The 16,264-nt window shown below is 42.0% G+C and overlaps 1 protein-coding gene across 1 annotated transcript; it reads right to left on the bottom strand.

Annotated features, from left to right (window-relative positions):
• Positions 1-15,147: 15,147 nt before the first annotated feature.
• Positions 15,148-15,745, bottom strand: LOC118476431 (uncharacterized). The gene is made up of 2 exons (XM_035965531.1): positions 15,364-15,745; positions 15,148-15,267 (listed from the first exon to the last, which is right to left on the bottom strand). The coding sequence occupies exons 1-2, from the start codon at positions 15,673-15,675 to the stop codon at positions 15,256-15,258; spliced, it is 324 nt and encodes a 107-aa protein (XP_035821424.1). The 5' UTR covers positions 15,676-15,745; the 3' UTR covers positions 15,148-15,255.
• Positions 15,746-16,264: the final 519 nt, after the last annotated feature.

Raw genomic sequence — 16,264 nt, 5'->3', positions numbered from 1 at the left:
TAAGGCTAAGAAGGAAGACCTGAGGGATTATGCAATATCATGCGGTTATCAACCAGGAGCATTGCTCTTCGGTGGTGTTGACGAAGAGAGTTTAGGATGCCTCCGGGACCGGACTGGAGCGAAGGTTGTCGGCACTCCATCGAAGAGTGTTGGCTTTCCAAAACTTGAGGCCGACCTTAGCAGATACCGGCGGCAGCATATCACCGGCAGCTTGTTTTATGCTAATTTTAAGGTAAAGTTCTTACCTTAACTTTTTATTGTTTTTGAGATGAAGGTTACTTCTGATGAAGGTTATTTTTTCTGAGTCTACTACTAAGTAAAACCTTGAGGATGCAACAAGACCTCGAGGACAAGAAAAATGAGATTATAATTGAGGGCTTAGAGGGCAAGGTTAAAGATCACGAAACTGCTCTGGAGAAGAAGGATTTTGTGATCCAAACAATGGAGGGTTTATTGGCAGAAGCCCAAGCCGAGATTGCTAGATTAAACAGCAAACTCTCCACAAAATCAAAAAGCTTCGAACAAGAGAAGAAGGATTTTGATGCAAAGCTTGAAGCTGAAGTTGCAAAGAGTTCGAACTTGCAAAAGTCATCGAAGGAACTTCAAGATAAATGTCTGAACTTCGGCAATAGTTGCGTGCAACGATTGAAGCAGGTCTTCAACTCTGTTGGAGCCAGTTCTGAAAAGTTTAAACCTTCAGCTGGAGACCTGCCAGGCATCCTCGATCATATTGAAGGCGAAGTTGATGCTCTTGATGAAGTCATAGCTGGGCATGGTGACTTCTGCGCTCTGCTAGCTTCTCGTGGCACAGCTGTTGCTTTTATGAAGGCTGGTTGCACGCACGGGAATATTGTAAACAGGCCGAACTTCAGCTTATAACCAGCGGACTTGAATGACATCCCCGGCCTGGCCCGAAGCATTGGGAACAGATTCGTAACTCAAATTTGGGCGAAGGGTGGACGAAGCTTGGCTGGTGATGAAGCTCGAAGTCACCTTAAGCCAGTAATAAACTCATACCTTGTGCTTACCTTTTCCTTGAAGCTTGAATTTACCTCATATCGCTTTGTTATGTATAGGATGATGAAGCCGAAGAGCAATGATCCGAAGTCGTTGAGTCCCTTTCTTCGTGCTTGGTGGCTCCATCCGAAGGATACCTTCGATTTTGCTTGGGTTAGCTTCAATTCCTTTCGTCGACACCAGACAACCAAGGAACTTGCCTTTCTTCACTCCAAAAACACATTTTTCTGGATTTAGTTTCAGGCTAGCTTGCCTAAAATTAGCAAATGTTTCTTGCAAATCAGCAATGTGATTTTCTTGATTCGTGCTTTTCAATATAATATCATCAACATAAGTCAGCACATTTCTGCATATCTGGGAATGAAGGACCTTGGCTGTCATTCTGCTGAAGCTTCCTCCAGCATTCTTGAGCCCCTCAGGCATCCAAAGATAGCAATAAGTGCCACTGGGAGTTATGAAGCTAGTCTTCGGCTCATCTTCCTTCTTCATCCATATTTGATGATAGCCTGAATAACAATCCAATAGACTCATGAGCTCTGAAGAAGTTGTTGCATCTACAAGAGAGTCTATTCTTGGTAGCGGGAATTCATCTTTTGAGCATGCCTTGTTGAGATCTATGAAATCAATGCACATTCTCCATTTGCCATTGGCCTTCTTACCATGACAGTATTGGCTAACCATTCGGGGTATTTTATCTCTCTGATAACACCAGCAGTGAGAAGCCTTTTCACTTCATTCCGAGCACCTTCGGCTTTATCATCAGACATTTTCCGAAGCCTTTGCTTTTTTGGCCTGAAGGATGGGCCCACATTGAGTGAATGTTCAATGACATCTCTGTTGACACCGCAGAGATCATTGGCTGACCAAGCAAAGACATCTTTGTTGTTGAATAAAAATCCTATCAAAGTTTTCTCTTGCTCTTCAGACAGCTGAGACCCCAGCAATACTTTTTGCTCTACTATGTCTTCACATAGAAGCATGGGCTTCGGCTGATCCATCGAAGCAGGCTCCTCTCTTTTGTATTTGTACTGTTCATAGGCTTTGACTCCATCTATGTTATGAATTGCTTTTGAATCTGTCCAGTTTCCTTCGGCTTTCCTGGTAGCTTCCTGACTTCCATGAACAGCAATGGGCCCTTATTCCGAAGGTATCTTCATGCATAGATATGCTGGATGAAGTATTGCTTCGAAAGCATTAAGTGTCCCACGACCAATGATTGCATTGTAGGGGTATTCCATGTCAACAATGTCAAACACAACCTGTTCAGTCCTTGTGTTGTGAACAAAGCCAAAGGTTACCGGCATTGTGATTTTGCCAAGTGCTACAATTTGCCTTCCTCCAAAGCCACAAAGAGGATGTGTAGCATCATGGATCTTATCCTCTGGTTCTTGCATCTGTCTGAAAGCCTTAGCAAATATGATATCTGCTGCACTACCTGTATCAACCAGAACATTATGAACCAAAAATCCCTTAATGACACAAGATATAACCATAGCATCATTATGAGGGTAATCTTTGAGCTGAAGGTCCTCATGATCATAGCATACTCAGATGAAAGACGAAACATATGAAACATGGAAATAATATGAATAATAGAATGATGTTATAATATACATTCAATGTTATTTAATCATGAATGAATATAAACAATATTAAACTACATTTGTACCTTCAGCTTAACAGAAGGTAAAGATCCAAGTGTGACGTGCGAGTGAATACAAGTCAGCGTGAACAGTACGGGGGTACTGTTCATCTATTTATAGGCACAGGACACAGCCTATGTGGATTTACATTCATGTCCTTTTACAAATGATTACAATCATGACACAGATTATCGTGGGCCAATCGGTCTTTTCATCTTTAAGTCGGTGCCACTCTTCGTCTCAAGGCGTGTCACTATGCCGAAGCTCCCCGGATAGTAGCTTCGGCTTTGCTTCTGTGTTGATCTTCTAAAGGTGTTTCTTCTTACGGGACCTTCGGCAACAAAGCAGACCCCCAACAGTGAGTTTAATATCATATGAACTCATATCTGGTATAATTTTAGTAATTCACTAAGATAAATGAATTTAAGTTATGTGATCCCTGAGATAGGCAGTACTTAGAGAATCACAAACCTCTTGGTGTATTAGTCCACCATAGAACCTAAGTTTACCTCTTGTGTTTATACTGTTCTTTCGAGCTTGGGTTCACTTGTTTGTACATGGTTGGTATATTGTTCCTTTGTCTCTATCCAAATGTATTGAATGCATGATCGCTTTGTTTAGACATCGAGCAGTCCGTGGTTCCTGAGTGTGTTGCCGAAGATCTTCCTGAGCAACAACCTGGTGAAGGCAAGTGTTGTAATACCCAACTTATGGATAATAAAAGAGAAGAATTCATCTCCTTATATGTATTGCCCTCTATTCATTAGAACATATGAATAATCACATAGAGAGTGAAGAAATTAACTAATGAAGCATAAATAATTTAAGCATCATGTTGGAGGTTATTTGTTTGTGCACTTAATAATAATGATGATAATAATAAAAGTATATTAATGCTGAAATTGGGGTCTAACCTAATTTGAAATCTAGAATTTGAAAATGAAATAGAAAAGGAAAAGAGAAGAAAAGGAAAACAATATACACTATGAAGAAAAAATATATAAAATAATAAAATCACTTATTCATGTTGGTATTTTTATTTGTGCATTTAGCTATATGTGAAACTCACATCAAAAATGAATTCAAATACTAAGCTTTGGATTTGAGAAAGAATTCAAAACAAAATGAATAAAAGAAAGGAAAAAGAAAAATCTAAAACCTGGTCCTGGGCCGACACCTCACCATGCAGCCCATTTCCAAAGCACCACCACCGCCGGCTCAGTTCGCACGCCACAACCACCCGACCGGTGGGGCCCGGACTTCAGCCACTCTCCCTCACACGCTGACAGCTATGCCCCACCGGCCAGCGCATCAACACACGCGCTCTCAATTCGCCGCTGAATGACGGGTGGCCCCCGGAGGTCAGCCCAGCCTCGACCTGGTAGGCACTACGTGCGGGTCCGCATCGTCAGGCACTTCGTCTCTGCGGGGAGGACGCGTAGGGGAACCGAAGTCCACGCGGAGATCATGCAGGCTCGGCCAACGGAGTTAGCGACCTGACCTCCAACCCCCTGGCTGCCCCTTTATAAGTACTAGTCGAAGCGTTGCCCTTGCTCCATCAAAGGGGTTGGGGAAGATTGCATGTGCCGTGGATCCCACTCGCGCCGTGGCCGGCTTCGCTGCAACATCATCACTGGCAAGATGCCTAGGACCGAGTTCGCCATCATCTCCGCTTTGCGTAGCATTCGTCTAATCAAAGTTCGGACATTGGGGTCGTCTCTCGCCGTGCACTAGCCATGGCGACGCCGTGCCGGAAGCTATGCTCTGCCTTGGCGCATTTGGAGGAAGAAGACGGGTCTTGGGCCGTAGATCTTGGAGTGTACGATTGTGATTAGATTGCGCTTGTCGTTTCGGTCAGATTGATCTAGTTTGTCCAATCTAGATCCTGCGTATGTGGATCGATCACAGTTATTTAAAGTTTGTGCCGCTGATCAAGACTCCAGCGACAGGGATTGGATTCGGCCCATACCAGTTCGTCTGGAGGCACGATGTCGGTTGGGTCATGCATTAACTGTGTGGATTTGATCCAAGACGTGGATGATGGCTGAGCGTTGATTCGGGATCGTGCGACTCTGACTAAATGGAGCGTGCCACTTCAGGGGGATCTAGTCTGGCCACTGATCTTGGATCGGATGACTCACAACTAAAGATACCCCTTCGCCGAGTCAGATTCACAAAAGAGCCCCTAGTGTTTTAAGTAATCAACCCGTCGTCCATATGCATTAAAGAGTTATTACGGATCAGTCCAGTTTTATCCAAAACTAACCCTAGACTTCCTGGTAATTATGTCCACAGTCCAGAATTATTAGGAATACTAGGTGAGTGCCCGTGCGTTGCAACGGAAACATATAATACCACAAAAAATCATGTACAAATGTGTGTTATATTGATACAAAAAAAAAGATACTGAAGATGAGCTAGCAGAAATTTGCATCCAATGTTATTGAGAAGTATCTTACTTTTGGTTCTCCTGAGCAACGACAGATTCTGATCAATGAAATGCTTGGTAGTTGGCACAACTGATGAGAACGAGCAGTTACATGTTTGTTTTCAACAATGATTCTCAGCTCACCTTTTTCTTTTAAAATCAGCAGTACGATGGCCTGCTGTTGCAAGATTTGACTCGATGCATTCCAACAACACTTGTAATGTAAACATATGTCTTCTAGGAAACGATGAAAGACCACTTCGCATACTATGTAACCAGTTTGCAAACTATGTTGTGCAGAAGGTTTTGGAGATATGTGATGACCAAAACCGTGAATTGATTCTTTCTCGTATCAAGGTCTACTTGAATGCACTGAAAAGATACAACTATGGGAAGCATATTGTGGCACGTGTTGACAAGCTTATTGCCACATGAGGTAAATAGATCCCAAGACCCAAAGGTATATATTGAAAACTATTTATCCTTGTCATTTGATCTTTTGATCACTGACCTTTTGCATTTTGTTTGTGTTTTTTTTATCATCTTTTAGAATGGCACACTACCCTCCTATTGAGATGGAAACAGTTAGGATTACAGAATAACAGATGTACAATTAGCTCAATATTACTAAGGTGTTGCTGCTCCATCGGGCCCATGTTTAAATAGAAGAGAAACTACTATATAATTTGTACGGCAAGATGAAGTGAAATTAAGATGTAGAGGCAAGAAAACTAATGAAGAACATTATTACTGAAACTATTTTGCATCTGTTCTGAGTTACTACTGTACTTTGAAGCACGGTAACTTTGTGTTTTAATGCTATTTATGATACAATCTTTTTATAACATTACTTTGTATGAGTAAGACAATGTTAACCAGCATGTGTGTTTCTAAACTCCTACAAGATGAAGACATCAGCACTGGTGTAGAAATTAACCATGATATCACTCAAGACTCAACATCATCCAGGCAACCTATGAAAGATGTCACCGTAGAAAAACAGCCTGCAAGCTCAGTTGCTGACAGATGGAGACAAATAAAGGACACGGATAATTGATGGGTTTCAAATTGCTGAAACGATGGCACTGGAAACTAAAACATGTTTAGTTTTAGACCTGCAGTGTGAGCGCTAATCATCCGGTATTTGAATCTCAGTCTGCTCGGTGAGGTTGCTAAGTGTTGAACATGAGTTAGATTATCTTTATTTCTGAGTCAGGCATCTGTACAAATAAAAATCCGGAGTCTGCAGGCTGAATCAGTTTTGAGCAATAATATTAGTTAACTGCGGCTGATCTTGAAGATGCAAGAATGCAGCTCCAAAATTTGGAGATACATGTTGATGTGTTGCAGAATCAGGAGGGGTGGGGAGAGAGGGAGATGCTCACAAATATTATGCATTATTTAGCATAAATTATGATGTCCTCTACAAAATTTTAAATCCAAACTCACTATACATGAAGAAACAAAAAACAAATCTGCCACTAAACAAGCACTTTGTGAAATTTGAACATTTTTTAATCTAGAATATTTTTCAATAAGAATTACGATAATCTGGAGTTATCTCCCCCTAAAACAAGTAGATGACAATACTAAAACATGTTAGAGATATACATCCGAAAACTTTTAAATCTAGAATTTAATTCAGAAAAGAAAACATAATCTATCTGTTAAAGAGGAATATCTCTCTCATGGACTATACAATTGGAAACACTTTTCAAAGCATTCAAGTAACTCTTAATATAATATATACATATATGTATTTCCCTCAGAATAAGAGACACATTCATTTTTGAACTAACTTTGATTTGAGCACGCATTCAAAAATGATATTATTCTAAAATGAATAATACGTGAATTATTCTTTATTATATGTTTTGGAGCATTTACTTACAAGGATAGAATAATAATAGTATAATAAATACTTTGCATCATGATGTATTTTCGTTTGTGCATTCAAATATGTGAAGTGAGGAATTGAATCATTTTCCTAAGTAAAAGAAACAATGTGTGTGTGCATTTCATATTTGAAACATTTACAAATCAATGAATAGAGCAATTAATATAAATATATCTATATCTAAATATGTTTGCGTAACATGTCGGGATTTCTTTTATTGTGCATTTATAATTTAGTTTGAAATTTGAACATTTTTTAATCTAGGAGATAAAGCGCCCAAATCTTCAGCCTTCTTGGCGGCACGAGCTGTCTTGGAGTGCAGTATATCTGTTTTGGGGGCTTGCATAGTGGCTCCACCAAGAGACAGTCTTCGGTTCGCACCACCCATGGAGTGCCTAGGTATACTGACATCATTGTAATGAATATTGCATGGACAGTGGACATTCCTCTGGAACATAAAAGGATTAGATCAAGTATCATTAAAAACTTATAGATAACTTGCTGGATAAATTGCAATGCTAATCTCACCTGTTGTTCCATTCAATTTTTTTCATCTTTGTAAGAGAGGCATAACCTTTTAAGTAGACAAAACTGATTATGTGTGTGAAGTCATACGACTGAAGTAGTAAGAACAAACAATAATCAAGATATTAGATGGGGCTTTAGTATGTTATGCGAGGTTACAGATCATATGAAAATTCTCTTGAAGAATGTGTCATCAGCATATTCAATTCTGAAACTATGCCTGGTATCACATCATACTGTTGAGACACATGAATTGCTTCAACTCTTAGTGATTCTGTTCATTTGTAGATTTTAAAACAACACTACAGCTAGTGTTATGCAGCTGAGTCATCTCTTAGCTTAGCTGTGCCACTTGGCTGAGCCTTAGAAAAGATCTTATAACTCAAATTCCTTTTGTTTTTGAAATGTGGTCCACATTTGCCTTAAGTTGCATCCACTTTCCAAAATATGCAGTTACCATACATATCCTAGAAACAAACACTGTTATGTTCAACACTTTTTTCAAAGAATTATTTTACATTAGTTGTTAGCTCAAAAATATCATTCTTCTTTTCAAAATGCTTCTCATGTATGCACAGCTTAGAACACATTGAGCTAAACTCTTCGTCTTAATACTATGAGCGCTACTTTTCACACTGGAAAAAAGAAAGAAATTATAAGCCTTACCTAATTTCTCTTTGTCACTATAAATAAGGATTAGGCAGAAAAATAAGATTTGCACAGGTTGCCACAAAAAAGGCTTCACAATCTTTGTGTTTTGCTGATTCATGTATTGAATAATGAATACTAAGGTCCGAAATGAAACTCAAACAAAAAACTGAGCTGATCTATCAAGTTATGAATGCTAAGGTTGAAAATGAAACTCAACCAAACTACTGACCTGATCTATCAAGTTATTAATACTAAGGTTCAAAATGAAACCCAAACAAACTACTGAGCTAGTCTATCAAGTTACGTATATATATTTTGTTTCCATGTACAGATACAAATATGGTCCCATGTAAATGCACTGTAAGATTAGGCATAAAATTTAACAGATGAACTCGGAGTGAGTAAATAACAGTACCAACTTGCACATCAGAAGCCCCGCGAGCACAGAAGTGTATAGAACTTATGAATCTTCTAGCAAGTATTCCTTAAGAAGCATTTCTGCTTTATACTTATAGGCCTTAGCTGCCATGATTGGGTCAACAGGAAAATCCATAATCTGATCCATCAAGTCAACAGTCAACACCTATTAAATAAGTCAAGGAGATGCATGTAAATTAATAATAGAAAGCAAAAGAAACAAAAAAAATTGAATAATAGAACAAATAATAAGTGTCTCATGGTATCTAGGGTCCCATAGACAGTATGAATATTGGGTGTCAGCCAGTGGAATGGGGTGTTGCCAGAGCCAGAAATGTTAATACAGGGTCAAGTCGTTTGAATGTTTTTGGAATTTGTAGAATTTCTAGAGGATTTACATTACCTTTATGGCTTGGAGCCAGGGCTGCAGCTAGGACAGCCTGAGCCCTGGCTCTGCCACTTGGTATTGCACAAAAAGAGGAAACATGTTTCAGGCAAATTGTGATTTTCATCATGTGTGGCTAGTGCTTTGGAGAAAACATCATAATATGCATCCCATTTGCAATAGCTATTGCATTTCCATCTGTTATGGATCCTTTCAACGTTAAAAAGGAAACTTGATCCCTAGGGGAAAGACCTCCCCTTCCATCTGTTATTATTATTTGGATAGTCCCTAATAATAATTATATTTCAAGGTGAACATCCAAGTGCTTGGAGCATGAAGCAGAGAGGGCCATCAGGGATATGTTGGTGAGGCTCTTCCAGGAGCAGCAGCTTCGGTATGACAACAGGTAGAGAAGCATTAAGTTGAAAGTCCAGATTCAGTCCCTGGAGGAAAAAGTCGAAAAATGAGGTGGAGAAAAGCATAAAATATGGTCAGATTGTTTGTGAGGAGCTCTCAAAGGGACTTTACTGTCGTGGTGTCTGATTAACCATGGAATGGAGACAAACTGCATGGATCATTTGAAGTAGTGCTGATTACGGATGGAAATCTAGGTAAGTACACAAATGACGATTTATGGGCAAGAGAACCCTATATCAGAACTGATCCCGAGGTAAGATTTTTGAGGGGTACATTATAAGGGGTTTTGGGTATTGAATAGATTCATTAATTGTTCATATACACGATCTTCAAACAGTTACACAACTTTGATTTGCTTGAATAATAACTATGGTTGGTACTGTATGTTTGTGCATATTGTGAAGAAGTTGTGGATACTAAAATATCAAAAAAAAGCCACACTTCATGGAATAGAGTAAGTTTTGTACCAATAAGTAGCTACTTCTATTTTGTCCTTGGCGATCCAGCTCTCATTTCATCAATGCACAAAATCCAACAGTAGAAGAACAAATATCGAATAGCCAAGATACAAACTTGGATATAGATTCTGGAAAGTAGAAATTTAGTAAGAATTCCAGACAATTAACAGACATATGATGGAATACCTAACAAGACAATTATACAATTATGTAAAATCAATCTTGTTCCTAGGTCAAGCCCTGATGATTCTTTGGATCTAACGGTAAAAACATAGCTACACATGGATATACATATACTCAAAAAGGGTTCAAAATATTTGGTAAAAACATAGCTACACATGGATATACATATACTCAGAAAGGGTTTAGAATATTTGACTTTTCCAACCAGGACATGAGCAGAGCCGTAGGAAGCAGACTTCCATAAAGAGAACTGCTAACAAATTGAGTAACTCCTTACAAAAAAAGGAATGAATTAAGTAATTTATCTCCACTGCCATTGACCAGTGCTCACAATGGTATGACTCATATGGCATCTCCACTACCTTCTCGTCGGGGTGAGCGAGGAGCCGAGTGAGGTGCCCCACAGCGCCGGCGGCCAGCACGGCGCGCGCAGTCTTCGACGCCGCACGCAAAGATCCCCGCCGCGGCCGCCGCCTGCACGAGCGCAGCCGGCGAGGCTCCGGGATCCGCCAACGCCGACACGACTGCGGGCACAGCGCCCAGGCGGAGGTAGAGCAGCTTCTTGGTCCGGTTTCCGATGATCTGGTTCTTGATCTCGCGCAGCGCGCGGACGCGCTCGTGCTCCACCTCCTCTCCGCCGGCACCGGCGCCCGGGGAGGGCCCTGCGGCCGCCAGCCTCGCCGTCAGCTCCTCCGCCCTCGTCCCCATGCAGCTCGACGTAGACGCCGACACCGTTGGTGCGGGCAACACCTCCTCCGGCCGCGCGCCGCCGCTGGCCATGGCCGGCATCTGGGTAGGAGTCGGGGCGGGGTGCGATGGAATCGGCCGCCGGCAGCGCTGGATGCGGCCGCGGGATGGAAACCCTTGCGCGAGCGGTAATTGCGGGATGGAATAGGCCGCGGGCAGCGCTGGATGCGGCCTCGGGAAGCGGGCTTGGCGGCCGGGAGGGATGCGCGGGCGGGGCGGGGCGCTGCGGGAGGGACACATCCAGCGCTGGGAACAGAGGAGTCAGGCGTGGAGGATGGAAGGTGCGGGGGAGCACTCTGCCGCGGGCTGGAAGGTGAGCGCGGCGGGGTGGCGGGAATCGCGGCTGTGGCTGCGCGGAGGATGAGCGTGGCGGGGATGGAAGGTAAGCGCGGCCGGAATCGCGGCTGCGGGAGGCCGCGGGCGTGAGCGGAGCGGCAGAACGTGCACCGCGCGATAGTGGACGCCTACAATGCTCACATAATAGTAGTATAGATTCAGAATTAAATCAGAAAATGATTTTTAGTATAAAATAATTCCAGAAGCTTGTTTAATTCATAAGTAATTCGTTTTAACTCCTTTTTTATCCATTTCAGTTGAATTAATCTCACATTAATATTATTTATCATCTAGTAACTTTGTATTACCATGAAACCTATGATTAAAATCTTGTACCTCCTTTGCTTTATAGTAGACACTTAAACCTTCGAAAAATCATGACTTTATAACTGTAACTCCGAATTTGGTGGTTCTCGAACCCGCGATCTCGTTACGATACGTAGAACATTATTATGTTGTATGTTCTCATGTATAGTGCGATGTTAATAATTGCATATACTATGTCTGTTTGCTTTGCTACGAGTAGCAGCGAGGTTACGAGTCATTTGAAGACCAAGTTGGTACATGGGAATCTCGAGTCTGAGGTAAGTTGTGCCCTTGATCACTCTTCTTTACCTAATAATGTTCCTGTTAATCACTGTGACATGCTCAGGTTAATTTGATGGGACCTAATAGGGTTCTCTAGCATTGTTTATCCCCCACCTTGCAAATAAATGAACTATTGGGTAGATTTGCTATTGTTCTACCTGGTTTTGGGAAACTAATGTTTTATTATGATCATGTTCCAATTATGTTGTTGTTTTAATTATTGTTCATGATAAGACCATCATGTTAACTGGAACATGGAGAACCACCCTGTAAAATAGTGCTACGACAAGGGTGGAATGGGACGCCTTTGGCCAAGTAATTAGGAAAGCTAGGGAGAGATTACCTTACCCGAAAGGGGCAAGCGGGGAGGCGTCGCTGCTAGAGTATAGGGAGGTTCTCGGTTCGAACTGCTGCGATGACAGTCCAGACGAGGGATTCCTATGCTTCCTTCATCCTGAAACCATAGTGGGTATTCTCGAACTAGTGGAACTTTGGAAGGCCTCGTAGTGCTACCGTGTCTCGCTTCCTCAGTAGAGGTGTATGGGGTCCGATCAACCCCGTGGCAAATGGGTAACACGACTTGTGGGTAAAGATGTGCAACCTCTGTAGAGTGTAAAACTGGTATATCAGTCGTGCTCATGGTCATGAGCGGCTCGGACACTCACATGGTTAAATTATGGAATTAAACTTAATTTGTCATGTGCATTGCATTGTGGGTGTTGTTATTAATTTTGATCTCTTTAATCACATCAAGACTTGTCCCCAAGATTAGAATGTCATCAACATACATGCATAAAATTACTCCATCGTCCCCACCATACCGATAATATACACATTTGTCTGCTTCTTTCACAACAAAGCCAGCAGATGTCAAAGTTCTATCAAACCTTTTATGCCATTGTTTAGGTGCTTGTTTTAGGCCATACAAATATTTCAATAATTTACACACCATGCCTTCTTGACCGTTTGCTACAAACCCAGCTGGCTGCTCCATGTAGATTTCCTCATCTAGCTCTCCATTTAGGAATGCTGTCTTAACATCCATTTGATGGACAAGAAGACCATGAGAGGCAGCCAGAGAAAGTAGCACACGAATTGTGGTCAATCGAGCCACAGGTGAATAAGTATCAAAGAAATCCTCACCTTCTTTTTTTGGGAATTAAAGCCAAAGTAAATTAATTAAAAATTAAGGCACTCAAAGAACACAAATAAAATATTTAGAGTTTCTAAAATATTTTTGGTGTCTCAAATAAATATATTTTGATTTTCGGAAACTAAGAAAATACTCAGAAAATAAATATGACAATTTACCGAAGAATTCTGCAGGGTATATTAACATGTTTCAAACACCTTTTGCACTTAGAAACACTTTGCAACGGCATGAATGAAACAACTAAAGCACCTCTAGGACTCACTTCACTAGGCTTACACCAATATATAACAAATAATTCTCTGTTATTTAGAAAAAAAGAAAAGAACAGTAAGGAAAAGAGAGGGTAACACCTGAATTTGGTGGATATTAGAAAAGTAATCTTATACCCCCAAATTCAGGGTGTTACATAAACACACCAAGACTCCCGAGTATCAAGGAATCACAAAGCAAGACATGCTCGTTGACCTCCAAGGACAAGCAGGGCCGAAATCACGATTCGCTTGAGGCTCCGCACGCCAGCCGCACAACTACTCTTCGCCTAAGCCCAACCTCGAGCGAACGCTACACCTGTATGGATCTACGACTCACCCGATAACACCCTTGTGCGGAAAACACACATCCACCTCGCCCGAGGGCATCTCGAGCGAAGTCCAGGTGCGAGCTCGGCCTCGACCAAATTCTCAGAACCTCCGGACGTGCTTGTTTAATGCACATTGTACAAACACCTGCCTCGCTGAAGACGCCAAAGTCAATAAAGAATGGTGCGACAATGGTCTAATCTACTTTCAACGCCAACAACGATGCGCGAGCGCGAATACGGGACACTGTTTCCCCACTCCGATCACTGTTTCAACAACTCCGAGCAGGACATGCGATGACTGGTCACAACCTCGGCCTCAGGAGAAAACTCTGCCTCACCTGGGCTCGACCTCGGCCGACTGCCCTGGCAGAAGCGCATTAAATGCCAAGAACCCCTCCCGCGAATCCCGCAGGAGACCACTCCGATTGCTATTCCAACCACTCCAGGTACGACTGCGTATCCTTGTCCCGACCCGTCCTCGCCCTCGGGAGAAATCTTTGTATCGCCCGAGCCCGGCCTCGGCCAACAGCACCAACAGAGAAAGGCACGACACCGCCGACCCTCTCACCTTCCCCGCTGAAGATGGGATGGCTACAGAAATCACAAGACCAGTGTCCAATATGTTTTCTGCCATCCCTGATGATGCACGAGCCAGATTACCATTCACTTTTCACCATGTTGAGTGCTATTTCAACCACTACGACTCGATATACTTACAAATGTCTCATCCGCGCCCCTGACAAGGATAGACTCGGGTATGCGTCCGAGCCCCGACCCCGGCCTCGGCTCTCTACTCGGTCAAAGCATAGGTTACAGGGATCGGACGTCCTTCTCCCGATCAAAGACAACGTCCAGGACAAGGGCCATCCTGTCGCCCCATACCGCTACAGGGGCTCGGGTTCATCCCCTCTAAACACAAAGGCATCACGACAACCCTTGTACTCCTAGGCTTCCCCTTGCAGCTATAAAAGGAGGAGTCCAGGGTCCTCAGGAGGGTTGGGACAACACTTCACCGTTTGCTCTTCACTCCCGATATTGGCACTCGCCTCAATCACTCTTAGAGACATGGGACTCTGTCCCACTCTCGTCCTACTTGTATCCCCTACTATGAGCACCTAGGTGCTAGATAATATAAGTCTCATCCCCCACGCTGGAAGTAGGGTCGTCTCTTGCCCGAACCAGGATAAATCTTGTGTCGTCCTGTATCACACATCTGGACCGGGACACGTAGCATAAATTCACTTGTCGGTTAGGACCCTCGGATCAAAACACCGACATTATTGTTGGATGTTTTAAATACTGCCATTGTTTTTATGTCTCTTTCACTAGTTTTGGGTAGTTGTTGCAGTAGCCTCCCTGTATTATTTTAGCTAGGCCTTCGCTGTTGTAATTGCCTCTGACACTTCTATTCACAATTCTAGCAATGGAATTGTCGAGTGAAACCTTTATTCTTGCTTCATCAGTATAGTCGCAAGCTTCTTATTTGCAATAATATGTTCAAAGGTTGTTTGTTGTTGAGTATCCTTTTAATTGATTTGACGTATTTATAGTAATTTTATATATTTATATTGTTAATTTAATATTAGTGTTACAATGATATTTTGCCACACGAATCTTACATATCATAGTGATGTTTATCATTCCGTATCTATGTTTTATCCTAATTTTTAATCCCTGTGGTAACGCACGGTCACATAACTAGTATCACAAGAAGGCACAAGAGGATTAATATAACTTGGTTTTTATTAACCAGCCGGAGATACATCTCATTTCAACATCATGTTTGGACGATGATTCCATAAGCGATGGCAGGCTGGCAGCTACACTCTTTTAGGCCATGACCTGCCTCACAAAACAAGATTAATACTTGTTAGCTTATTACAAGGACACTCCACTGTAGTCTAAGGACTGTCAAGTGATAGAACGAGTATTAACTACCTGATGGTGTGGATGTGAAGGGGCGCATGCATCTCTAAATCCTAGAATCTTCCTTACACTGTATTTGGCCTTGTCAGCAAGTGAGAGTATGGAGGCAATGCAAAGCATGTTGGTTCCTGGCACCTTTCTCACCGCCACGCAGCACGCACCGTGCCGGGATGGAGTATAGTCAGGTGTTGAGTTCAGTGGATCACACTCGCGCAGGATCTCTCTCTTCTGATCATTGTTACACGGTAAACGGCCAAGCACTGGTTGGTAGAGAACTAGCGTCCAGCAGGCTAGGAGGACGACTGCTACTTTCCCAGTGACCATTTTGTAGTGCTATATGTGGATTGGGTGAAGGTACAACAGCTCAAACTTTGTTACTGCTCGATTGTGGTGGATTCCTGCATAAGTGCTCCTATTTATAGGAAAAAGACTGGCTATTATTCTTGGATTTTTAATGGTAAGATATCATATTATTTATGGCGATATAAATATCGGGGGATAAGATATGTTAGCATTTATAAATGTAATACAACTATATTAGCGTATCCACCGTTTAATTTATTATATGTATATCGAAAGGTTGCCGTCTCAACTAATGTCGAAGAATCCTTAGGCCGTTTACAGCAGATCGCGTATATAGCCGTGCAAGATATCTGCGTTGTAGACATAAAGTGGAGATTGAAATTGAAATATAAGATGAGATAGGAGACGTGAAATAAAGATGTGATAGGAGATGTTGCTGAGGATAACTTTGCTAGTCAATTTGTTGAGTTGAAACTAATGAATGGGCTGAACCAATGAAAAAGGAAAAATAAAATAAAATTGTAAGCTCCAGGGATGAATTGATTGTGTCGGTTTACTATTTTAGCATAAGTAAAAATGTTCTACGGGTGTAGGACCAGATTGTGTTTAG

This window comes from Zea mays, chromosome 2 (genome assembly GCF_902167145.1).
Source record: "Zea mays cultivar B73 chromosome 2, Zm-B73-REFERENCE-NAM-5.0, whole genome shotgun sequence".
NCBI classification, from domain to species: Eukaryota; Viridiplantae; Streptophyta; class Magnoliopsida; order Poales; family Poaceae; genus Zea; species Zea mays.
Note: the sequence above shows the minus strand (reverse complement) of the source record. Positions and strands in the feature narration are given on the sequence as shown.